At 39.8% G+C, this 27,347-nt stretch overlaps 1 protein-coding gene across 6 annotated transcripts; it reads right to left on the bottom strand.

The window, feature by feature from the left end:
* Positions 1-1,318: 1,318 nt before the first annotated feature.
* Positions 1,319-27,347, bottom strand: MARCHF7 (membrane associated ring-CH-type finger 7). 6 transcript variants are annotated; one of them, XM_081871659.1, is made up of 12 exons: positions 27,130-27,347; positions 26,406-26,485; positions 20,529-20,684; positions 16,359-16,517; positions 13,855-14,029; positions 13,233-13,397; positions 10,974-12,081; positions 10,293-10,462; positions 8,812-8,921; positions 7,036-7,149; positions 4,656-4,704; positions 1,319-2,189 (listed from the first exon to the last, which is right to left on the bottom strand). In XM_081871659.1, exons 3-12 carry the CDS (start codon positions 20,679-20,681, stop codon positions 2,128-2,130), a joined length of 2,265 nt encoding a protein of 754 aa, XP_081727785.1. In that variant the 5' UTR covers positions 20,682-20,684; positions 26,406-26,485; positions 27,130-27,347; the 3' UTR covers positions 1,319-2,127. The 6 variants fall into 6 exon arrangements, 4 of the variants coding, with proteins under 4 accessions (XP_081727785.1, XP_081727786.1, XP_081727784.1 ...); XM_081871660.1 differs by having other exon boundaries at positions 26,406-26,459; XR_014158889.1 differs by lacking the exon at positions 26,406-26,485 and having other exon boundaries at positions 8,789-8,921.

Genomic DNA, 27,347 nt, shown 5'->3' with positions numbered 1-27,347 from the left:
ATAACATACTGCAGGACAACTGAACCCATTGTCATTCAGAAGTATATGGCTCATGAAATATTCCTAATCTGCAAAAACCAGTTTGCAAATACATCAAATAGCTGCTGGGGTCCACAGCAATCAAACGGAGAGGGGGGGAACTAAAGGTGATTAGGCCTTCCTAGCATTATACACATTAAGTAGTTCAATAAAGCAGTTTATAGTAAAACAATAACAAAGTACTGAAAGATGTGTGTTTGAGAGAGTAAGCACCATCAATTCCTGAAATGATTGAGCAGGGGACAATACTATGCAGGAAGTTTACCATATGTTAAATTGCAACTAGTAGCTCAACTGAACTAGCACTTAAACAGATTGCACATCTCTGTGGGTTTAAGTGCACAATTACACTTAATAAGCTATCAGTCATTTGAATACTTTACCATAGACATCACATCCTAACTGATCTAACACTAGTAAGTCTTCAAATAACTGCATGCCAGTCACCGGAAAAAGCAATCCAATTTTGGTTAGAAAGGTGGCACTAAATACATATTACTTAAAAATGAATTTAATCCTGAACATGTCATAAGGGGAGTTTTATATAGCTCATCAACATCAGTGTAAAATCATTTCAGGTTTTATCCTGTTGACTTGTGTTTTTTTTTAAACTGGGTTTACTAACCTTCTGTGTTCATAGTAGGGCCATCTAGATTTCGCTGCCAACTGCTCTCTATGCTACTACAGAAATTCTCCCTGGAATCAGAACGGCTACAGCAATTGCCAAGGTTGGAGGGGGGGGGGGAGAGAGATAATGGTTACAGTTCTTAGATCATTAAATAGCTTTCAAAACTTAAACCATACTATAGAACATCTGCAAAGGATTAGAAATAGCAGCCTCTCCTTCCTTGCTGAAAGGTTTCAGAAGGTGATCTTAGGTCTGTATTCAGATATGGGGAATTAATTCATTTTCTTGATTTTAATTCTGGCACTTCAATCCTGTCTTCCAAATGTTCCTTTCATACTGCAATACCTGCTGCATTATGGAACTGTGGCTTTTTGGCCTGCATATTATGCTAAATTTCATTCACACCAGTGGCCATGGTGTGTGACATAATGAGCAGCAGCCTACAATGTCACTACTCCCAATCCTTTCTTCCTGAAGGCGCGGAGGATGTTCTGTCTTGACAAGCTGAAAGATCTGTGTAGACAGAACTATCAACTATCAGAAGAACACAAGGCTGAATTCTCCCCAGAATTTTAAAGAACTTAAATGCAGATTGCAGTTTAGAAGACAAGTTGTACACTATTATCTACTGTATTTTAAGAAGGCAGGCAATTCGTATGCATTGTAATTTTTATTTAACAAACAAGTGACAACACTAGAAAACACATTGATAACCAGTGCTTCAGCAGTGAATGTGGGTTCTAAAAAAGGTTCATTAAGATAAATAGCTTGGTTAAGATTCTAAACCATAAGTTTTATTCCTTCCAGGAATGCTGAAATGCAAGTGTTTACAGCTGCAATTCCTTACCGGAACTTCTACACAATATTATTATCAAATATAATCAGCAGTTTCAAAATCAATACCTATAAAAGCCATAATTAACGCTTATTAGTAGCCCCTTGCAAATTTATTGCTTTGAGTTAAACATTCCTCAAGAAAAACTTAGAAACTTAACACTAACTTCACAGAACCCATTCATTCCCTCACTCAACCTTGGTTAACACTGGAAGCAAAATAAAAGAGACTTCCCAGAGGTGTTTTAAAATGGAAAGCTAACACAGAACTATCTCCTCCCCATGACTTGCAAACACACTTTAATGTTACCACTTAGAGCCAGTAGAAGAGCAAAAGTTGAGAAACATTTTCCAGAAGTTTAACTGATTACTTGTAAGAAGTTTATACAAAAGGAGATCATTTGCCTTACACGTAAAAATCTGTTATTTTAGAAGAAGGCATACATGTCATAATCTCAAAGGAGAAACAACACACTTGCAGGTCTCTCGATACCAATGTGCAACAGCAAATTTTTGAATTCAGCAATGCGTCAGAAATCTAATAGCATTCAGTGTGTTTTACAAAACATATGCATACTGATGGTACTTGTGCCAGTTGAGTATCCACCCGGTCCTTCCATTCACATTTATGCAACATCAAGTGTTCTGTCGAGTTCACCATCTTCAGAATCATCATCATCAGAAGCTGCTGAAGGTACACAACCCAATCAAAAACCTTTCTACAACTCTAAGGTACAGGAAGCAATTTTTAATTTGAACACAAACATGTTTAACATAGCATATATGTAATTTTAATTGTTTCCAAATAGAATGCTTCCTAAATTGAAAACCACAGTCATGCTTCACAACACACACACAAATTTTATCTCTTGAACTGAAAATGGAAAAACACCTACATATGCTTATGCTAAAATGAAATCAATATTTAATGAGCATCATGAAGTAAATGGAAGCAAATGTATTTTAAACCCAATGCGTGGGTGGGGGTAAAGCTTTCAATTTTATTGACGAAAAAATTGAAAATTATCAGAGAAGTCAGGTATTTCTGAAATGTCCTAAGGTAACCTATTTTTTTAATTGTTAAAATAAGACCATCATACTTTTTTTGTACCCATTAATTGTATCCTTTAAGCAACATTTAAGAGGAAATTCCCAATCACCACAATAGCCTAGTTTCTATTTTAACCATTTCAGTCCAAAGTTTTCTAGGAAGTCTATGAGTTCTATCCAACTAAGTCATACTCAGAGCAGACTCACTAAGATCAATACACTCTAATTTAATTCAATTATTACTGTGGATTTATTCAAAGTATGCTTATGCTGGATATAACTCTTTGTACGATGCACTGTGTGATTTTGCTTTCATTTGATGTACAAATACATGTACATGGAAGGCACTATATTAACAATAAATGACATTTTGAAACACTTTCAGCAGAAGCAAAGGTTAAATCCACGTCCCTCAGAAAGGAAAAGTTGCTAAACTATTATTATTCTTCATTAAATTTCTATACTGTCCTTCAAAGATTACAGGGTAGTTTAAAATATAAAAAAACCACAAAAATACATACCATAGTAACACACAAAAACAATACCCCCCCCCCAGTTTAAAAGGCCATAGATTGTTTAATTAGCCAAAAGCCTGGGAGAAGAAGAAGGTTTTTACCTGGCGCCTACAGATATGTAACGAAGGTGCCAGGTGAGCTTCCCTGGGGAGAGCATTCCACAAGTGGGGAGCCACTGCAGAAAAGGCCTGTTCTCGTGTTTCACCCTCCAGAACTCCAGTGGAGGTGGCACACGCAGCAGAAGGGCCCCTGATTACGATTGCAGGGTCCAGGGCAGTTCATATGGGAAGAGTCTGACTGAATCACTTGTGTTTAAAGTATAATACATTTTCTAAATAGCTACCAAACCAGTTGCTCCCACCCAAAGTGTGTCAGTGGCCTACACATTCCCAAAATTCATTGAAAAGGAAGCAAAAAATCCATTAAGTAGAATAAATTATACCAAACAGCTATAGCTGTAGGAGCAGCAAACTAGAAAATGGTATTTAAAGAGGGCAGCAAAATGATTTGCAACTATCGGAAACTGATTAAAGGAGGGTAGATAGTGTTGCTCCATAAGAGCAGCACGGCTGAAATAAGAACATATGAGAGAGCTTCAAGGAAGAGAAAAATAAAGGCAGCTGGTTCCTGGCAATACTATATTTCTCCTCTCTACAAATACAAGCATTTCTGCACAAACACTGAAGAAGACATTCTGCTCTACGAGCCAGCTCACAAATTCCTGGCTTCTGCTGTAATCAGGGTTTCATCAGCTCAAGCAGAACCAAAAGAAGCACACAGCTTGGACTAATTCAACTTCAGTTGGTATCAAAGACTATTGAGATTCCTACTCATTGGGAAGAGAAAAGGGGGCATGGGAATGTACAGCTGTAGGGTTTACAGGGAACAAGAAACTACTAATAACTTCAAGTTTAACAACTGTAAATGCTCACCTTTTTTCCCTCTTGCTGATCCACTAACGGGTTCACCACAGACTGTATGGCAAAGCAACTATAGATCTCAGGCCCTCCTCACTAACACTTCAGCATAGATACATACTAGAGACTGATTACTACGAACATGCAATGTAAGTTACAGCTATTCTACTGGTGCTATAATTGGCTAATGCATATTCTGTCCAAAATGCAAGCAGAAAGTCAGGTGGTTTATACTAGACATGACCAAGTTAGTCATCACCTACAAAGCAGCAGCCCTTCCCAAAAACGTAATTACCTCTAAAGGACACCTCTCTACAAGTTACTTAAGATTTCATTATAGAAGTACACACTCCTGAGAAGTTGATTACGTTATTCGGAGGCAGACATTAGGAGACAGCTAGACAAATTCCTAATGTCCACCTGAAAGTCAGATTGAGACAGTAAGAGGTTTCTCTTCATTCAGAATGGTCTTGCTAAAGGGAACAATCCAGTCAAGAATGAGTGCTTTTAATGGACTCTTTTCCCTTTCAGTTTTATTAGGTATACCAGTCACAGCTGCGTGAAAATTGCACATCAGCCAAGTACTCAGCATTATACATCGCAAGATACGAAGCAAGAATAAACTTCATCTTTGACTTTTAAATGAAACTAAAACAAGCAGAAGCCACCTACTTTCAATATCATCCATGTGTGCCTGAAGAGTCCTTGCAAGATTAATAAACTAGAAATAATACAGAAATAAGGTAGTTTTAAAAGTTGTAAATCACCGCAGGCCTGTAAAACAATTCATAAACCCCAAAGCATATATATGCCATGGAAGAATTTAAGTTTTCCCAATAAGAACAGTCTGCTACATCAGGCCAATAGCTTATGTAGTTCAGCACTCTGTTCTCACAGTAGCCAACCAGATACCCATGGGATTTCCAGCAACTGGTAGTAGGAGGCATGCAGCCTCCAATAGTGGAGGTAGGACACAGCCTTGTCCATCCAAGCAGTTGGCCATCCTGACCTGTTGTGGAAGCAGATTCCACAGAATGACTATGTGCTGTATATAATACTTTCTTTTGTCTATCTTGCTAATGAAGAGTCCCAATTATCCCCATGAATGCACACCTATAGAAAAACATGTGAGCTGGGCCAAGGGGGTGAAGGGATACTGATAATCGCAGAGGCTTTAAAAAGGCCCAGGAAACACCATCTGTATCTGTGAGCCAGAAATTCACACATGTAAGTTTCTCCACAAAAATGTGGGAATGTGCATGGCTAAAACTGACCCAACAATTCACATGTTAAGTTTCTTAATGCAGAAGTTATTAACTGCATGTAGAAAAGTACTGTATGAGCTAGGCCTTAGAAATGGACATATGTTGACTGTGAACCTACTTGCAAGTTTCAGTCTAGTTTACTATATAGTTCACGGAAATACATGCAGATCTTCAGATCCAAAACTAGAACAATGATTTAGAATGACTGGATTTGGGGTTTTTTGAATATCTGTCAAGGACACCCTTTGAGCAAGCAAGAGTGTAAGAAAATCTTGCTTAAGTACTATAATTGTAACAGAATGAAATCTATCATTAGATGAAACTCCTTGTTCAGGAAGGAGTGGGTTTTGAGAAAAACTTGCATAGATAGTTGTCATTAACTCCTGCATATTTTAGTCAATCTTGATAGCACCAGCCATCCAGGGGACTTTGCTAGAGGATAAAATAAAATCCTTTCTCAAACAGGCACATTTCTAGGGATCTTTATTGGTCAATCAAGAAAAAATATAACAAAGTCTGCTCAAAAAAGGTATCAAGTAGTGGAAAGTGGATAGAACAGGCAGTGGGTCAATTTATCTACAAGCAGAGGCTGCATGGGACTTCATAGTTTGGAAAAAGGGCAACTACAATGATGCTCATGAGCCCAAATAGGCATATGAGACTTTTTAGAATAGAAAAATTAATGCATGTTCATGGAGGTTATGCTTATCCTCCACTTTCCTTTACCAGTAATGTACCAGTACAGGTGGCCAACCTGCAATGTAGGGACTGCATGCAGCCCCCAGCCTCATTTTATATGGCCCCCAATGCTCCTGAAGCTGCCCCATTCTTCCACCCCATTACTTCCTCCTTTTTTCTCTTTCGATGCAATTTCAGAATAACTTGGAGTAGTGTTTTATTTGGTGAAAATAAATCGGTGAGTGCTGGTAGTATTTTTATTCCCAGATGTTCAAGAACATCTTTTCCATAAATGTGTGTCTAGCATAGTAAAGTAAGGAAGTTATTACTTGCATGACCAGTAGTTGTATGTGTTTGTTGCACTGAAAAAACCCCCCCTCTATATACCAATTTGAATGTAACCATATAAAACCCAGTGGGTTTTACTTCAGGTAGACCTGTATTAATTGAGAATTCTTATCTGAGATAGTCATGGATGCAGGACAGCCTTTTTTCCAGATTAGTTTGTGGCTCCACCCATCAGCTCTGGCCCCACCTACTCTCTGCATGTGACACACAAACGCAGAGACATTGCTCCAAAGGAAATGTAGCCCACTCCTGCTATATGCTTTTTCTTGTCCTTGGATCCCAAGATGTTGCTAGACTACAACTTTCATCATCCCAAACAAGTAGTAGTGCTCGCTGGAGAAGAACGGAGTCCAGTTGAGGATCCAAAGCTGGGAAATGCTGCCTTAACGTACTCTTAATCAACTTTAAAATTACATTCAGATGCTACCCAATGCCTATTTAATCTCCCCAATGTGTGTGGCTTTGTTTGTTAAGCAGTACTTTAGGAAATAACTAGAACCCCGTATGCAAGCAGGAAGGACTTGTGCCAACAGAACATGTGTACATGGCTGCATTTCCTATATAACATCTCCAGAGGGTCTTCAGACTTTTGTGAGCAACTTTGGGGCATGAGAGACTGCAGCAGGAATGAGCAGAAAGCCCCAGCTGGGAGTGTGGCTTTTGATTCTGACCAGTACAAAATTCGAGAAAATATCAAAACATGCTTTAACAAGTGTCACAATCTGCTTCTGCCACAGAAGCTGTTTGCACCACTTACTTACCCGGACACGTGTGTTGGCCTCACTTGTAGTTCCCAGCATATCTGAAAAGCGCTGTTCACACAAGTGCAACAATACTACAAGGTAAAGCCCAGAACTGATAAATTCATAGTCTGCCTGGAGAAAGAGGGTATCATCAAGTCAAACATTTAAGTTGTCTTAAATGCACAATGAGTGCTGTTTTACACTGATTATTTTATCCCAGCACATGCAGGAGCATTATTGCTTAATATCCATCAAAGATTTCAATCTTAACATGATTGCACTTTTAAAGAAACTGCTTTGTAAAGACCGTTCTTCCAAGTAAATGAACACCTCACTAAAATGACTAATTCTATACTTAAGTAGACATCTTGAGAAAATTGAAAATGAGAGCCACACTAAATAATGGGAAGTCTTCTGGGCTCCTTTCTGCAAAACAAAGGGTGCCCTTGATAAATATTCAAAACTCAAACTCTAAATTAAATGTAATGATTCAAATAAGCATAAAGTATTAAAAAACAGAAGCAAAATACATTATACATTTATAAAACTTATATTGAAGCTTAATACAACTTGGTGTTTATATAGCAATGAATATGAGACACAAAAAGGTTTCATCTGCATATTGGTTAGAAAGATGCACAAGTATATTATACCTGTTTGACAGGGAGGATTCTGTCAAAGACACTAGCAATTTCATTTGTTGGCAGGTAGGTTTGCACATGTATGCCTTTCAACACGCCACGCCCCCCCAAAATGTTCTCAGACCTACCCCTCGTCTTTAAAAATTCTCCTAGCACCTCTTGCTAAGCCTATTTTGTAAAACTGTAGAAGGGAAATATATTCAGCATCAGCACACACACTGCTTATGACTAATGCCCCATTGATATCTACTTACTTATCAATGGAAACTAGCGCTGCCCTTTCCAAGTGCGTCTAAAGCCTACTCTATTCATTAATGGTGTCTGGTCCTATCACCTCCCATGACCTTCCGCATAGTGCATGGGAAATGGAACTGCAAGTACGTAACACTTTTTACTTCAGACTGAAAATCCTCCCCGTTATTAGAAAGCTACACAATCTCTCACTGAGCAGGGAGGATTGTGACAGCATTCAGGTGAACTACACTCTCCCTTCAGACTCCATGAGGGAAGGTCAGCGTGGAGGAAGGAGGACGCTTCCACAGACATATTATTAAGAGTTCATCCTATAGACATCTTTTGAGATAAAACTGCACTGTCACTGTCAGAAGAGTTTGTTTCTGCTATTCCATAATCCCAACTTTTATCTTGGACCACACAGCAAGTGAGGTCACTTTATCAATGATCATTCTGGCTTCCCATTTATTTTGTTTTGCATTGTGTCTTAGGAACGTAGGATGCTGCCTCATACTGTATCAGACCACAGGATCCATCTAGCTCAGCATTGTCTACATGGGCCTGGCAACAGCACTCCCAAGGTTTCAGGCAGGGGTCTCTTCCATTCCTACTTAGAGATGTTGGGGATTGAAGTCAGAACTGCCTGCATGCAAGGCAGATGCTCACTGAGTTACCGCCCCCCAAAATTAAAAAATTAGAACACAAACACACAGACACAAAGCCCAAGATATACACACATATGACAGAATGTTATTCTAAACGGGCATTGTAGATATCAAATGTAGTTTGTGATTTATTTAGGACAATTAAAAATTCAGTATCAAATTTGACCTGAACTGATATTTTCTTCTAGGAAAAAAAAGGGTCCCGAATCACAGCACAAAACTGACACTTACCAAATTAGCCAAAATATACTAACTTGTTCATTTGCATGTGCTCTATGAAGCTCATGGATATCAAAATTGTCAAGATTGAGATGCAGCTTCTCTTTGCACAGCTCACAAGTAGTTACTGCTACCAGTGAAGAACCTGAGGGAACAAGGGAGTTACACTTTTTGTTTCAGAGTGAAGGCATTCTTGAGTCAACTGGGCATATGAAAGCACACTAAGAAACAGAAAGATAGGTTTATCTTTGTTTATATAGCTGAGCCATTAATAAAAAATAAACATGCAAGGCAGAATACACTGGTGCCAGTGATCAAACAGCCATAAGTTTCAGCTGCATGACTTATGTTTCGCAGTTCACTTACTAGCAACATCATATTCTCCTTCATTGAAGCGTATAAATTTATGTACAGATTCATATAAGGGGGAGGGGGCAGGTTGCTAACGCAGTGCTAGCAAAGTCCTTCACTGGTCAAAGAGCCCCGGCCTCTTTGAGCCTTCTCTTTTTAAAAAAGTGCATCTCTAGCCCTTCCAGGAAAATGTTACAAAACAGAGCACAGGCACTCTTCCAAGCCAATTTCTGTGAAATGACTCAGCCTGGCTGCTCCCACCTGTCAGTGGTTTTAGCCAATGAATGAAGTCAGAGTTGTGATTGGTAAATGAATAGAAATCCTTCAGGTCCTAAATAATTGCAAATCTTCCCCTCCCCTTTAATGCAATTTCCCCGCTTCTGTCTTAAGTTCTAGTCCCTTGAATCGCCATAAATTGCCCTTTCTTTTTCCTCTAGCAACCAGGATCCATCTTTCCTGTGAGGGGTTCATCTGAGATTAAATAGATCCTATAAATTATTTTCTGCAAAATTCCTCTCCCCGCTAAAGACAAATGTGAAAACTCTTCAAAGAAATTTAGGCATGTCTTCTGCTGTGCAGGAACTAAGGAATAGGCATTCATGAAGAATTCATTATATAGTTCAATGCAGTACAACTGTATACATAATCTACTCAGAAGCAAGCATTTTTCTTTAATGGGGCTTACTTCCAGGTAAGTGGGTACAGGATGGCAGCCTAGACTTTGGATGGGTTGGCAAGGGGAAGGGGGGGCAGGGTTCTTGTGCCTTTAACAGTTGTATAGCAGTAACAAATTAAACAGATTAAGCATTGTATAGTCTGAAAATACAACTATGTAAAAAGCGTCAATATGACTATTATCTAACATTATGCTAAGGCATGTCCCAATGGCGGCCATCTTGTGTTATGCCCCGCCCCTATGGAGGCCATTTTGTTACTGGTCCCACAACACTCTCAAAATTTGAAATATGCCCCCTTATCCAAAAAGGTTGGTGACGCCCTAGCATAAAAAGTGTGGTATGTCTCTCTATGGTCATATATACACACAAAAACAGAAACAGAAACATAAGTAGGTATTTGAAGTCCCCATTGCATCAAGCCTTCAGTCAATGGAAGAGCAACTCGGGAGCAAAGAAAAAAATCTTGTCCTAAAAAGGAGTTGCCTTACCTGAGTTAATCTTGGATTGTAGCCACTTTTTCATACACTCCTGGTGAACATAGCGCAGACTTCCAGTGCATTTACATGGCTCTATTAAGAGGTTAGTAGCAGAAGTAGACGACATCTGACAAATTCTACATAAGTCTCCCTCCTCCTCTTCAGAGTCCTCGGAAAGGAGGCTAAGTAAGAGGAAACAATTATTATGCAGAAAAAACTTGGAATACACTTTTCACATGTTAACGCATTAATCTGAATCACATTCACATGTGAGACAATCACGAAGCTTTTCCCAACCCAAGTTATTAATGGCACTGAAGAGAGACCATTAACTAGGGGGTGTATACCATCTCTAGGAACATTGCCTTGGATCCTAACATTCCTTGCATGAACAAAAGAGGTGATATTCACCAAATGAGACTTGCTGCCCTCTCTTCCATCTACAGCCCCCTGCACATCCCCTAAGTCTGCTCCTGGGGATTGGGGAGCATTAAGAATGGTGTGCAGGGCTGCAGATAAAGGCAAGTTGGCAGAAAACCCCACCCCCACCTCAGTTAAAACAGAGGAGCAATTTTTTGGAAAACCAACATTTCCCCCCCCCCCAAAAAAAGTTGAAGATTTCTTGGTACATGGTATCAGTTTTATAATTGATTTAAAACTCCATTTAAAAAGCTATAGAAATAGTGCTTTTACCTCTCTTTAATTTTTTGAAGCCTTTCAGGGTCTCTTGAGGATAGTATTTTTGACTTGTCATTATCTTGTCCATCAGGTTGATTCCAGCTTGAAGGAATAATATCGACAGTTATCATAACATTGTCAGACAAATTACTCCCCAGGGTTGGGGGCACTGCAAACCGGAAGAGAGAACCAGGAAACATTCCTGATATTCCTGAATTTCTTCTACCATGCGCTGAATCTGGCCCAGAGGCAACAGACATAGCACCATTAGGTACTGCAGGTGTTGGTGGCCTGGCAGCAGGCCTGAGGGATTCACTTTGTGCTTCAAGAGATACCTCCCCACCAGGTTCTCTTCTTCTGAAAAGATGCAGTGATCTAGCTGGAGTTTCAGAGGTAGAGGTTCTTGCAGTTTCATCTCTTCCTTCTCTTCGTCTTCTGGAAAACAAAGGTGTGCACCTGTTCCTCAGGGAAGATGATAGCCAAGAACCTGAATTTCTACTTTCAGAATCGGGTCTGTAACTTTCAGCTTCCGAATCAGAACTAGGATTTGATGAAACACCCGACAGGCCCCATCGTCTTCTAAGAAAGCTAAATCCCTGAGAAACATCAGGAGTCTGCCCTTCTGTGCCTTCAGAAGTTGTAACTGTGTTAGTAGCACTAGCTTGGGTAGAAGAATGAGCTCTTGGAACAGTTGAATCTTCAGAACCTAATGGTCTTGAAGTCAATGAGTCCTGGCTAGACCTTCTTGAGAAAAATGTTGATGACATACTAGAAGCTAAACGAGACAACAGTTGTCTTGTTGTACGCCTTCCTTCAGTATCTGCAGGAGGCTCACTCAGTGACCTTTGGGATGGCATAACTCTTTCGGAACTGTTTGAGGAACCGCTTCCACTTCTCATGGCACCAAGGGTAAACTCTGGTTGTATATTCCTTTCAGAAGATTCTACTTCTCTTGGGACATAGTTAGATCTTGAATTCCAGCTATGCTCTCGAGAGAGTAATGATGACTGATGTTCAGAAGGCAACTGGCGGTTCATGGATGTGTTCAGCCTCAAAGAGCTCAGCGAGTTCTCTTTTGGTCTTGCTCCCTGTGCATACGAAGCAGAAGATCTTTCCTGAAGATCTACAATAATAAGAATCACAAAAGGTCAACTGTAAAATACTGCTATGTAGATAAGACTAACCAAATATGATTATTATTAACTAGAGCCCAAGAAGTGCATTTTTAACGAGACCCCAATTATATGCATTTTTGCTCAGAAATAAGTCCACTGAATTTAGTGGAGCTTATTGGCATGTAAGTATGCTAGAGCTACAACCCTTGGTCTTGCTTAGAACATGGTTGATTATATTGATATAGGGCATTTTTAGCACGCCCTTCTTCCAAGAAATTCACGACAGCATACTTGGTTCAGCCTTCCCCCTCCCCATTTTATTCTCACAACCAACATTTGAGAAATTAGACAGTGTGCAGTAGCAACTGGCCCTACTACTCTGGTAAGTTTATTTATTTTCTGTGTATTTCTATTCTTTTCTATTCCATAAAGATAATATTACAACAACAACAACAACAACAACAACAACAACAACAACAACAACAACAACAACAACAACAACTGCCAGCCAGCATTAACTATGTCTTTTTATTTGTGACTATACACATGTATGGCTGGCTGTAGCAATTCAAAATTACTCCTGGGTTCAGTTATATTTTATTTTCTCTATAGTGACACACCAGCAGAAGACAAGAGAAGCAACAAGAATTAACATTTCTAAGTTTTTGAAACTGTTTTGACCAAATTTGAACCATTCCCACCCCCCCATCTCTTTTCTTATTCTACTTTTTTGGATGTGACAGCTATTTTGTGTTAAATAGGCCACACCCTTAACAGCAGCCATTTTAGGACTGGCACCCTCAGCACTTTCTCAAAATTCCAAATGTGGCCCCAAACCTAGGATGAGCATACCTTCCTCCCACAAATGCATCCCTGGAGACAGTGCACAATTAGGAAGCCATATCCTTAGTACTGTTCAATAATGCTATTTTATTAGCTTAAACTAGTAACGGGACTAGAAGTTAAGTTTTTTTAAAAAAACTGGCCCAATACATTCAACCCGTAAGGATTCTTTAAGTAAAACTTTGCCGTTCACAATTAGCAACATTCTAAACCCCCTGAAATTTCTATCCTGCCATGTGAGCCAAGAACAGTGTCTTCATCTAAGCAAAAACAGATAATAGACTGAACCTCATAAATAGAATGAAACAATACATACATGATGAAGATGAAAAGTCACCATTTCTGCGACTACAGTCCACAAGACTGCTAATAGATGGTTCTGTTCTTTCCAGCTCTCTCCTCTCTCTTGCAAGTTCAGTTCCTAATGATCCAAGTACCATGGATGAAGATCTGGGTACATTGCTGTATCTCCATGGGGAATCTAAAATCAAAAAGTGAAAAAGATATGTATTCTTGCTTCCTTGATAAAAGTCTTAAACACACAATATTTACTGCTGTGTTTTTAGGCCTGATTGGAATACACTTCTCTCTTCTGAAAATTATGCACAACAATATAGTTATTGTTATTGTAATGGCAATATTGCCATTACTTGTCGATCAGTCAAAGCCACTCTATACTAGAAACTCTGGTTGTGGAATAAAAGCTTTATATGTATTTCATTGCCCCAAATAGATATTTTAGGAGCATAATAATAGTATGTGATGCTATATGCATCTGATGAAATAGACTCAACCCCACAAAAAGCCATAACATTTGTTAATTTTTAAGTTTCCACAAGACAACTGTGCTTGTCTAAGAGCATGGATAGCAAGAAGCTAGCTTCAGTATAAAACAAAATAAATACACATCATTTTATACCTTTTAGCACATCACTTACCTGAAACTGTGTTTAAACCATTATTTCTCACACTAGAGGTAGATGTATAAGAAAGTTTAGGTCTCTTAGAATCAGTATCCTGTTGCTGGCTATGCAGTCTTGAAGAATATGATCCCTGAGTTCTTTCAGATTCGCCAAACCAAGAAGATGTAAGAGGTGAAGATGAAGATGTAGACTACAAACAATGTTTTGAAAGGTTACTACTTTTCTGCAAAATACTGGGCCTTAAAAAAATAAGCTAGCAGAATATTAAATCAAATCAAAGTGAAAATGCTTGGGTTATATAATGAAAAGGGCTTGTATGAATGAGGTTGAAAAAGAGCAGGCTTACCCTTAAAAGTATTAAAAATAAGTCTAATATCTATTGGTGATCTTCCCTCCCTCTTTTTAAAGACTTGGGAGCAAGCTTCAGAATCAGAGATAGTGCAAAGGGCTCCAAGTCCAACAACCAGAAACACAGGATTTGATATTTCTACAGTGGTACCTCTAGATACGAACAGGATCCGTTCCGGAGCCCCGTTCACATCTAGAAGTAAATGTAAGTAGCGGTGGCACGTCTGCGCACACGCGCGTCGCTTTTCGCCGCGTCTGCGCATGCGGAGAAACCCGGAAGTAACGCGCTCCGTTACTTCCGGGTTGCCGAGGAGCGCAACTCGAACGCGCTCAACCCAAAGCGCATTCAACCTGAGGTATGACTGTATTCACTGTTAAGTAATACTAGTTAAAAGGTTTTTTCTTACTATTTAGACAACATGGTTAGATCCATTCTCAAGGATATACACAATCCCTTTAGCACAGTTCAACAGGTTTTAAAGAAAACAGTTCAATTAGCACAGTTTCTCTTAAAACTGTTTTTAAACTATCATTCATTTTCACATTCAGAAGCTAATGTCTTACATGCTCTGAAATCTTCTCGGATTTTAATTTATGCATTCATGTGGCTGCCCCTTAAAATGTCATCAGACACAGAAAGCCATAGTGCAGCTCCTGGTTGGAACCAGATGTGACATTTGTTAACACCTGCTCTTTTTATCTGCATTAGCTGCTGGTTTGATTCTAGGCTGAATCTGCGTCAAATTTTCAAGTCTTAATAGTACTATCCTAAGCATGTCTCCTCATGTAAAAGTCTCACAGAGTTCAGTGAGGCTTCTCCTGGCAAGTATGTACAGCAGCAGGGGGTGAAGAACCTGTGGAAATTCAAATGTTGTTAGACTCCAGCTTTCTTCAACCCCAATGGTTAGGAATGATGGAAGTTAATAGTGTAAGATCAGAAGGGCCATATGATCCCCACCCTTGGTGTACAGGACTGCAACCTAAATGACTGCAACCTAGACCCTGATTATAGTAGGAGTGCCTTTCCCCAGGTTACCACCTTCACCCACCTCCCATTTTAAAATAATCTGAAGAATTATAAGGTACCATCACTAAGGGAAAGGTTTTCATCTACTAGCAACAAAGCATTTGCAGCAGTAGCATTGCTTTGTCAAAGCTGTGCAGAGCTTTTAGGATGCCTCTCTGCTGGTGTTAAGCGTTTTTCCATGTATTCTATTTTGTTGTAATAGCTATGTGGTTTCATATTTTATCTTTTGGAAGCCACTTTGTGATAGTTAAAGCAGAATATACATCTAAATTAATAGTTAATTTGGGGTCTTAGTGTGGGAAATAATGCCAACTCTTTAAATTAAATTTAGCACTATTTATATAAAATATAAATATGCTTGTGAATTTATAATTGTGTGCTTATTTTTTATTAAATTTCTCTATGTTAGAATTGTTGTTGTTGTTCTTTCTGTTATATCCCACCTTTTTCCCTGACAAGGACTCAAGGCGGCTGCAGACACATGTCTCCATCCTTAATTTCCCTTCATTTCTTCCACCCCATTGCCTTACACAGAAATGTAACTCACAGAGCAAAAGTTAGAAACTTCCAGACTGAATGCAGATACTGAAAAAGTGAAGTTTGCACTGTTTGTTACAATGTAAAAAGTGTTGTTGTTGTTGTTTGAGGGGGGGGAAATAAAACAACAACATTTCCTGAACAAAAACAAGAAAAAACATATAAAATGCTGTACTTAATCTCCATATTTGGAGGCCACCCCAAGAATGCCTTCTCTCATGTCTGCCAATCTAACTGCTTCTTCAGATGAGAACAAAAGTGGAGCTTCCGTACCCAATGAGTATGGGCAAAATATTACAGGGAAAGAGTTGTTAGGCAAAAACTAAGTAATTTGTGGGTAATGTTCGCAAAACAGGATTCTACAAAGTCCATAATGGCTAAGCACAGATACTTACAGATGCTTGGATTTTTCTAATACAATTCTAGGCATCTTAGTTTCCTAAGAGAAAGCTACATTTCTGCAATTCAACTGCAGTCTAACACAAAACTAGACAACTGATAACATTTGCATGTTTCTTTGAAACTTACTTACAAGAAATTAAATTAATGCGACTGCAAACTTGGAAAACATTTTAAAATAAATATTTAGGATACAAACAGCTCTTACCAGTCTGTTTCTGCTTCCCAACAATCTTCCAGACCATGGACGATCAAGTGTTCCTGAGTAGCGAGTTGGAGATGAAGCTGGAAGCTTCCATGGGCTTTCATATGCTTCTCTTTCTCCAATTGCCCAGTCTCTACTGGAACTATGCAACCGACTAGAATCCTACAAAGTAATATGGTCACATTTCTGCTCAAGACATCAAGTTGAGTTCCATCTATGGCTACCATCCTTACCATCCTTACGATTTTAATAAGTACATAAAAGCTATGTTTGTACCCAGAGTATTACACTTTGGATAATGTGAAGCAACTCCTGTACTTTTTTGGAGGAAGGACGATTACTTTTATAGATTTGTGATATACCACAACTATATATACACAAATGAATGTGTCCCAGTAGGATTTGTACTTTAGTCCAAGAATGGAAATCTTTAAAAATGAACTCAAGCTATCAATTTAAAAGCTGCAAATGTTGGGTGTCAGTTCGGTGTACTTACTTACCTGACAGTTAAGTACTGTTACTCTACTAGATTTCTTTAGAAGAGAAGAAGAGTTTGGATTTGATATCCCGCCTTTCACTCCCTTTAAGGAGCCTCAAAGCGGCTAACATTCTCCTTTCCCTTCCTCCCCCACAAGAAACACTCTGTGAGGTGAGTGGGGCTGAGAGACTTCAGAGAAGTGTGACTGGCCCAAGGTCACCCAGGAGCTGCATGTGGAGGAGTGGAGACGCGAACCCGGTTCCCCAGATTACGAGTCCACCGCTCTTAACCACTACACCACACTGGCTGTCTTTAGAATAAGAGGAATGAATATCTTGCTAACAGTGTATCACCATGGTGACTACTGCCTGAGGCTGGTTTGAACATTGCACCAGGCAGGATAAAAGAAAATATGCAAAGCATATCTATCATCACAAATAAATGGAATTGCAATTAACTGCAAGATTAGCCTGCCAGGGACCTGTGGCTGGGAGTACAGCAGTGCTGGTGTGCTTAACACTGATATACTGGCAACCAAGACCTAATTTGGAGCAGAGTTTTACAGTACAGTCAATGGCATCCTGCTGTAATGCATTTTTTAAAATATTGATTTTACACTGGATTTATTATTGTTCTGTGTTGATTGTATTTGTATAGCAAGCTCCTTCAGAAGGATGGGTGGGATAAATGAATAAATAGTAACATAAATAAATAAAATTTATATGCCACACCAGGAACATGGTACCTGTACATATAAGGTCAACATTCCCAACACAATATTCGAAATGTGTTACAGTACGCTGGGTAAGGAACAATCCAGGAAAATTCCCTTGTGAGGAAGAGCTATCTAGTATGACAGCATTTATTCACTTCCTTCTTCACGTTTGCCTTTCCAGAAGCCCATAAGTGGAAGATGGTTTAAGCCAGGCAAAGTTTGTTCATCTTACATTTCATTTGGGCCACATTTTGACATTTCTGATACTCTGAATATTCATTTTCAATTATCCCATTGAAATTATCCAAACACCCATTAGGTGTTTCATTGAAGGCCTAATAATCACTATCGTTCATGGATCACTCTCTCAAAAAATTCCAATAGAATATTACTTGTAGAATGTCTTGTAGAATATTACAAGACATGCAGCTGAACTTGCTACCCTGATACAGGCTTTTATAATTTCTAGGCTTTACTTCTGCAATGAACTTTAAATAGGCTGTCCATGAAAATGACTTCAAAACTTCATCTGCTACAATAACCAGAACCATCTTTTGACAGGTATTACAAGGAACACTTATTTAAACCCTGCGCTGTTGCAGCAGCAGTAACTGCCTATATACTATCAAACCAAATTCAAAATGCTTTGACTTTAGTGTCTGGGTCCAATATACCCAAATGACCATTTCTTTCAATATGCATATACCAGTACGAACCACAGGCTTGTACTGTTTGAATATGATTCAAGCCACACAGCTATCTAGATATTACCTTTGTAGCTCTGGAATGCTCTGCCTACCACAGTGCGGAAATTGTGTTTTTTTGCCCACCCTCTGTGAGGACTGCATATGTTTTCTATTGGCTGATTTCTCTGATTATTTTTTATTTCACATAAGCAGCTTAAAATGCTTTGAGAAAATGGCCTTAAAGCATTTTAAATGTTCTATTCTGGGCTAAGAAAATATGACTATGAGCCCCTTCCTACCCATGTTTACTTAAAATCAAATCACACTGAATTCAATAAAGCATCCTTTCAACTGAAGGATGGTAGTTAAATCGCCTACTTACAGGAAGCACCAACTAAGTTTCTAAAGTGTTGCAGGAATGCAACTCATTTTTTTACAAGTGGTCATACCTGTAAGACAGTCTTAAGAACATTCCCGCAGGAGAATTCCTGCTTATATAATCTACTGGAAACAAACTGAGAAAGAGCTATATCCCTGCCCAAGTCCTTGTTTTGTAAGTTACTCTTAACAGAGAAATGCTAAAGCTTAAAATAGCCACAAGCATTTCTATATTTAGAGGCTTAATTCTTCAAAAAAGATAGCTAAAAGCACCTACAAAATAAACTATTTCCCAATACCACTTTTCAGTTGAAGCCAAACCCTGTTTTAGGATAATGCTTTAAAATAGCAATACTGCACTATGTAGTCTAGCATTCTACACATACAGAATACAAAAAAGTAAACTTGGAAGAGAAATTCCAAGGCCACATATATATATTCTAATTATGGACAGTATATTGACAATATAGACAGTATGTTGGCAATTGAGGAAAAAAGAAGTGTTTTTTTTCCAGCAGTGCAGCAGTTGCTTGCTTGTAAGTTATGGAAACAAGCCAATCTTCTTTACTAAGAACTTATCGCCAAATACCTAGCATGCACTACTAGTGCTGCATTTGCCCTGTAGGAAGTCCGCCCATCAGGTGGGGAAGGAATATAAGTGGCAGAAAGAATGTTTATATGTTGAACTGGAAAGTGCGGGTCACAGAATGAACTCAGTGAGCTTTGCACTCAGAGATGGTCATGTGGTCTCTCAATGGACCACCCAATAACAGGGACAGGGATAGCATTATATTGTTTAAGGCTAAATGGCATGTACTAATATGGAAAATAATAAAAGGTGTTATTTGTATATCATTATCATGGGGCTAGGCTAAGTCTGCCACAAAGCACAGGTCATCTCAGTTTTTGAGTTGGCAAAGAAGTTTTATCTCTGCCCTAATACCCCTTGGGATTATAGCCCAACCTACCTTACCCCACATTAATGCACCCATCCTGTGAGGGAGAAGATATATATGGTTTGCATGCCTACCACAGTTATTGCTATATAAAAATTAAGCTTATCCCTATAAAGTAGCCACTAAAGAGTAGAATGTAGCCCTTATGCTTTGTTCAATTTAAAAAATATATATTTAGAAAATGCATAGCCTGTCCTTCCACTGCAGTTATAATACTCGGGGAGATTAGACTAATTTAACCAAATTTACCGTCCTAATAAAGGTGTGCAGGATTTGTGCTTGTTTCCACAAAACCTTAATTTCAGAACTCTGATGTGACAATCAAGCTAACAACACTTTTTTATTTATTTCCTTGAGATATGCGTAATACCCCAAACCAATAAGCATACTTTTTATAAGCTTAATAGCTGTAAACTTCATTCCCCTTTTTCTTTTATTCTTTTACACTTTTTGTCACTCAGGCTCCTTTGTCCAAGACAAAGGATTTGTGCATTTGAGAATGCACTTTTAGTTGGGTTTCCAGCTGTTGTTGGACTACAACTCCCATCATCCCTAGCTAAGCAGGGCCAGTGGTATGGGATGATAGGATTTGTAGTCCAACAGTAGCTAGGGAACCCACACTTGAGAAACACTGTTCTAATATATAAAGGTTACCATTAATATCTGTATAAAAGACTAATACATACACCTAAGGTTTAATCAGTATGAAGAGATCTGTGTCATTCACAAACTGCCAAGTGACAGAATTTCTGGTATTAAATAAATCTATCAAGGCTTCAGAAGATGTTTTTGGACATCTTATCATGATCATATCTTAACATGTTAAACAGATTAATTAAAGTTCTTTTTCCTAGCAAGGTATCCCCTTTTCATGCAACTTAAGTCCACTCATTTGTTCCTGAGCAGAAACTCAGAAGCGGAAGCTGAATGAAGCATGTATCACCATCAAATACTACTTACTTGGCATCCAGGTTCCAATCTAAGTGAAGATTCTCTTGTAAGATATGAGTCAGTTAAACTGGTTCCTCCATTTCCTGCTCCTGTCCCAGCACTTTGAGAACTGGATGGCTGAGTGGATACCCTTCTTGGAATTCTTGGTGGCTTTGATTCCATATTCTATGCAATATGAAAAAAATATTTATATTTCCAATTAAATAATGGAGCATATTCTTTGTAGTAATACAACAATACAAGTTATAAATTTAGCATTCATATGGCTTGTAACATTAAGCTTTGCACAAATGTTTATACACTAACCTGAGGATCAACAAATTAAGGTTAAATCTAAGTACAAAGCAAATATATACATTTCAGAAACTTGGAAATAAACTGCAGCCTCTTAATTATTTGGTCTACTGTAATGGATAATGTCTTCTTACAGTCGCTAAACAGCAACAAAATCAAAGTCTGGACAATGCTATAACACTTGCTGAACTTTTTTGAAGGGACACAACACAAGTAGAAGTTTGGGGGCTTTAAGAACAACACCCCAAATTGCACAAGTGGCTATCCAATTAATGTCACAACAGTGGTTTCAGTTTGGGACAAAGAGGTTCCAGTTTACTATACAGTTTTACCTGCTGATCAGAAAAATGACAGCCATTCCCCTCAGATGACATTATTCATAGAACTGGAGTAACAAATACATACCTAGTCAAAGCTTGACAAGTCACAGCTAAAAACTACAAGGAAGCACTTACTAGAAGTAAACCTAAAGAAGCTGGCATTTCTGAAATGTATGATATGCAAGAGTAGAAAAGTCATACATGTTGAGGTATCATAATAAAGTTTCAGGAAGGTCAACACTGAGCACCTGCTACCTTCTAATAAAGTTATTAACCTGGTTATCTAGAAGAAGCTCATAAAACCTTAGTAATAAATAAACTACAGTGGTGCCTCGCAAGACGAAAAGAATCCGTTCCGCGATTCTCTTCGTCTAGCGGTTTTTTCATCTTGCGAAGTAAGCCCATTGACGGCTTAGCGGCTTAGCGCTATTAGCGGCTTTTAGCAGCTTAGCGGATCAGCTGATAAGCGGCTTAGCAGCTTAGAAAAAGGGGGGGGGAGGGAAAAAACCCCGCAGGAACTCGCAAGACATTTTCGTCTTGCGAAGCAAGCCCATAGGGAAATTCGTTTTGTGAAGCGCCTCCAAAACGGAAAACCCTTTCGTCTAGCGGTTTTTCCGTCTTGCGAGGCGTTCGTCTTGCGGGGCACCACTGTATTTCAAAAGCTGTTCACAAGATATACAGCCCTGAAAGTAAATACCCTGTGTGTAACCTAGTGGAAATGTAGCTTACTTCATAATAAAAAACAAGAAAAAGCAAGCACACAGAGCTGTTTCCGCACTCCATCAACTCACAAATGTGCACAGACAAGTTCACCTGGCTTTGGGGGAATGAGCTTTTTGTGATTTTCTAAGTCACGTACAGTTATTACTGTACATTCAGACTGTAAGAACTTCCTGGGTATCATTGCACATGCTTAGTGTCTTGCTTAAATGCAACCCATGGCCACTATACATGGAACATTAGTACGCCAACACAATCATAGAATCATAGAGTTGGAAGAGACCACAAGGGCCATCAAGTCCAACCCCCTGCCAAGCAGGAAACACCATCAGAGCACTCCTGACATATGGTTGTCAAGCCTCTGCTTAAAGACCTCCAAAGAAGGAGACTCCAAGACACTCCTTGGCAGCAAATTCCACTGTCGAACAGCTCTTACTGTCAGGAAGTTCTTCCTAATGTTTAGGTGTAATCTTCTTTCTTGTAGTTTGGAACCATTGCTCCGTGTCCGCTTCTCTGGAGCAGCAGAAAACAACCTTTCTCCCTCCTCTATGTGACATCCTTTTATATATTTGAACATGGCTATCATATCACCCCTTAACCTCCTCTTCTCCAGGCTAAACATGCCCAGCTCCCTTAGCCGTTCTTCATAAGGCATCATTTCCAGGCCTTTGACCATTTTGGTTGCCCTCCTCTGGACACGTTCCAGTTTGTCAGTGTCCTTCTTGAACTGTGGTGCCCAGAACTGGACACAGTACTCCAAGTGAGGTCTGACCAGAGCAGAATACAGTGGCACTATTACTTCCCTTGATCTAGATGCAATACTCCTATTGATGCAGCCCAGAATTGCATTGGCTTTTTTAGCTGCCGCGTCACACTGTTGGCTCATGGCTCATTACTCTTCCCTCAACTTCTGAGAAGTCACTACTGACGGTTTTGTGTGCAGACGCAAAAAGTGTAAGTTTCATCAAGCAGTACCTTCTGGTTTGAGCACATTCAGTTGCATCTAACCAGTTCCTTCCTTTTTCTGGCCTCAGTACCTTCCTCATTCTTATTTTTTGGTTATGTTAAGAATACACATATAACCTTCCACTCTAAAGTTTAAGGCATAACATGCATGTTTGTCTGAGGTAATGAAGCCTCATGCTGTATTCACACGATAATGTTTTGTGAATAATGTTTTGTTTAGGACTCAAGCCAGATCAGGTACTCAGTTATCCCAAGACTGCTTCCATGCGCCCATCCAGACTAGATGAGGACTAGATGGGCAGAAATTCAAAAAGACGCAGTGTGCTCAAAACTGGGGTTCGGTCTACACGTTTATGATTATTTTCTGCATATTGTATTTTACTCTAAGGAACTGTATTTTTTCTTATGTTTGTTTCTGCAATGACTACATTTAAATATTTTTCCTCTGCTGAACTGCTATTTTATTGCTGCCATTTAAAAGTTACGATGTCTTTGGAAGTTTTGCTCATGTCCTGCCAACAATATCCTGTACACTTCAGAACTGAGTCACTTAAAGAATATTTACTGTATCATCTACCCAATTGACTGAAGTTAATAGTCATGTAGTTTTGGGACTGCATTACTTTTTCCAAGTTTATGGGCAGAGCAATCTTATGAAGGGTCCTTGAAAGAGGTACCACCCCTACCCACTGGTTCCAATGGAGAGGGGAATTACACATTCTTTAAAATTGACATAGCTTTCTCCCAGTTCTGCAGTACAAGAGGATTTGGATTCAATGGATCTAAAGTGTCACTACATGCTCCTAGAATTACCCCTCTTCCCCATCACCAGCAGGGCAGTCACAGCAGTGAATCTCCTTTTCCCTGCATCTGTACAGTGGTACCTCAGGTTACAGATGCTTCAGGTTACAGATACTGCTAACCAAGAAACAGTACCTCGGGTTAAGAACTTTGCTTCAGGATGAGAACAGAAATCGTGCAGCGGCAGCAGCAGAAGGCCCCATTAGCTAAAGTGGCGCTTCAGGTTAAGAACAGTTTCAGGTTAAGAATGGACCTCCAGAACGAATTAAGTTCTTAACCCGAGGTACCACTGTACTTTGAAATGCACTGCATCTCTGCATGGCTCACTGGTTTGACCAATTACTGTTAGAAATCAGCTAAGAAGCCCTGATTCCCAACATAGTTCCCTAAGAGACTCCACTATTTCTTTCTCTCCCTGATTAAGTCTGTTGCTGTATTTTTATCACTGCCTCTTCTTTAACCATTATCTTATCTCTCACATTACCCATCAGCTGCTAAAGTTTTCGAAGGCACTTTTGATGAGAGGCCTTAAAAGGAGGCATTTGAGAGTTCAAATCTACCAGATCAATCCAATTACACATTTGTTTGATTAAGTACAGATACTTTGCCAATGTCATTCAAATAGTTCAAGGAACAGCTTATAAATTTGACTGAATAACTGTACAAAAAAGTCTTTTGAATGGTGCCTGAAGCTAAAAGTAGGTTTTAATGAAGTAGCAATGTAAAAGTCATGAGTACACAATGTTGAAAACAATACAAACTGTTTATCACTTGTCTTTTCTCTGTATCCAAGAAAGAGATCATTTTAGGTAATGGGTTTGGCTGAAGTTCTTAGGAGAAAACAGAGATGCTCAGTGCAATATATAGTAAAAGTTATCAAATGTCAGCTGAAAATTACCCTTGCTGACAGTGGACACATAGTGGACACACCACTGCGCTTCACCAAACTGCTTCGTCCTTATGTTTTCATCCCAGTTGTCTCCAAAACAGAATGTAAGCCCAACTGGGATAAAAATATCTAGGTAAAAAGAGTTCTGAAGAAGACTACTGTATTGCTTTTCTTTCCCACCCCACCCACACTCATGCTGCCATAATGTTTAACTTGGCCCCAGACAAGTAAAAACTGGAGGAAGAAGGAAACAAAACTGTCTCTAAATAAGCAAGACTATATCCAGCTAAAGAAGCCATCTTCCTTCCCTGTTTACAATGGCAGGAAAAGAACATGGCAAACAGATTCTGAAGATGGTAAAGTGAAGTTGCAGCAAAGAAAGTTGCAGCTTACCAACAAAACTCTGCTATTGATGCTGGCTCTAAGAACTTCCCTAACTTCCTCCCTGCAATATTGCTTCCAAAAAAACTCTTGCAACACTGACAGTGATGATTTAGACCTACTTGCAACACACATTGTTCCATACAGAACACATCTAATTAAGCAATGTTTCTCCTGAGGGGCAAATTTTTACATCTGCATTCTCCCTTCTAATGCAGTTTCGCAATTATCTCATCCTGAGACAAAGAAGGCCGTCTTGGGGAAAACATCACAGAGTATAAATTATTAGGGAGCAAATATCATGAACTACTTCATGTTCAATGTTTCTCCAACAGGAGTCTGAACATAAAGCTAGGGCACTAATTTAGCTAAACTAATATAACAACACTTCCATTAAGTCACTGCAGCCCTCTTGGGGCAATGTAAGGATTCTTCTCATCCTCATGGCAAATTCTAACATACTCACATACGATAAACATCATTACTTGAGCAAACTTAGTCAAAGCAGTTACTGAAAACAGATCTAGTTCCCTGCAGATTAAACTAGCTGTTTACCGGTAAGATAGCACTACTCCAAATTTTAGCACTAATTCAGGATTGGCTGCAGGAAACAAAACTTACTGTTCTCTCGGGCCACTTTTAAAGTGTGAGCTGGATGTCCTAAACAAGGGAGTAGTGTTACATTACATAACTGTAGTAAATGCAGAACGAATTATACATTCATGTTCATCACTGTAACATCAAGATTTTCATATACAGTGGTACCTCGGGTTATGGACGTTTCAGGTTACAGACTCCGCTAACCCAGAAATAGTACCTCGGGTTAAGAACAGGATGAGAACAGAAATTGCAGAATGGTGGCGTGACGGCCCCATTAGCTAAAGTGGTACCTCTGGTTAAGAACAGTTTCAGGTTAAGAACGGACCTCTGGAACAAATTAAGTTCTTAACCAAAGGTACCACTGTATTAAAAGCCACTTCTGAGTAAAGACCACAACCCAAGGTTTATCAGCTTATGCCACCTTAAACACAATACTTTTTCAATGGTGACACAGTACTCATCTGTGGGCAACTTCACCAAGTGATGCAGAGGCATGCAAAAATTGCAGCCCTGTGAGGCTGCTGACAATTGTATGCCAATGGTCTCTGTAACCCCCTTGCAGAAGAGGAAACAAGTCTGTAAGGAGCAAAGTGTCACACAATGGGACATGAGAAAAGGGAAATGGAGAAACTAGAACAAGGATCTTTCTATTAGCTTCTTGGGGGGGGGGGCGGAGAGAATCAGAGCGGCCCCAGAATCTGTGTCAAGCTGCCCCATGGGACATAGCTGAGGAAGAGAAAGGCAATGCCGTAAAGGCTAGACGAGTCAAAGCTTGTTCCAAAGCATTTATTAGACATAAATAATCAAAGACGTGTAAATGCTGCTGAGAAACTAAGGGATGCTCTGGATGCACAACTGGAAATGGGCTAGGGAGACCTGGGCCTCAATTCCAACGCCCATTGCTCTCAGCCTTACCTATGTCACAGAGTTGACACGTGGATAACATAGGGAATAACACCAGGTACACACCTTGGGAGGAAGGGCAAGACATAAACCTGATGAAGACGACAAATGGAAAGAAGTACAGCATGTCGTAACAACAGGGTAAGGGGGGGGGGAGGTATTAGAGGCTGCATAGTTATTGCCAACCCCGTAACACATGTATCTCTATGGAGAGGACTAATTAAATCAACGAACCTAGTTGCATATCTGTCCCTACTGTTACTTTTTGAAACAGGCAATGCAAATTAATATGTATTCCGTGTGTTGTTGTTATGTTATGTTTACAGTCGGTTGAAAACCAGTAATACGAGTCCCTTCCCTTTTTTTTTTCTTGGCACACTTATGGGGCGAAAGCCAGTGAGAATTTCCAGTTCCACCTCCTCGACTGCATGGTTGGGAAGCATTTGAAAAGGAAAAAAGGTACGCCTGCCTGAGAGGAATTATTTTTATTTTCTGCTCACGTAGCCATCAGGACTGCTGGATAAGGGGGGTCAGGCCAGTCCCTCAGAGCCTTACAAGGGAAAACGAGAACTGGGCCAAGGGCTCCTGCCGACTCACTCTCACACAAGATGGAGCCTCCAGCTTCAAAACGGTGGCCCTCGCCTCCAGCCCCGACACGGAGCAGCGCCCCCACTTCGCCCCATGTGCCCCCCACCCCACCAGACGAGACACGGAACACGAGACACAAGCTGCTCACCGCCGCTTGCCGCTCTCCGACTCTGCTTCCTCCTCCTCCAGCTGCTGGCTGATCCGACAATGGCGGCCGCTTCAACGCCGAGTCGAGCGAGGGGAGGGAGCCACCCAGCGCCGCCTGCCAATCACCGCCGAGCCAACGGCCCCGACTCGCCGCGAGCTTCTCCCCAAACTGCTCTCGCGAGAGCAGGAGCCGCAACCAGCGTCGACGCACATACAACA

Source organism: Podarcis erhardii, assembly GCF_964252035.2.
Source record: "Podarcis erhardii genome assembly, chromosome: 1".
NCBI classification, from domain to species: Eukaryota; Metazoa; Chordata; class Lepidosauria; order Squamata; family Lacertidae; genus Podarcis; species Podarcis erhardii.
This window is presented reverse-complemented; position numbering and strand designations above follow the sequence as displayed.

Excerpts from the sequence above, each read along its gene's own strand:
- MARCHF7 (XM_081871659.1), bottom strand. The coding sequence starts at position 20,681 with ATGGAATCAAAGCCACCAAGAATTCCAAGAAGGGTATCCACTCAGCCA. Across the intron at positions 12,082-13,232 it reads TGACTTTTCATCTTCATCAT|ATCTTCAGGAAAGATCTTCT; the intron begins GTATGTATTGTT and ends TTATTATTGTAG. Across the intron at positions 2,190-4,655 it reads ACACATGGATGATATTGAAA|CAGCTTCTGATGATGATGAT; the intron begins GTAGGTGGCTTC and ends GTGTACCTTCAG.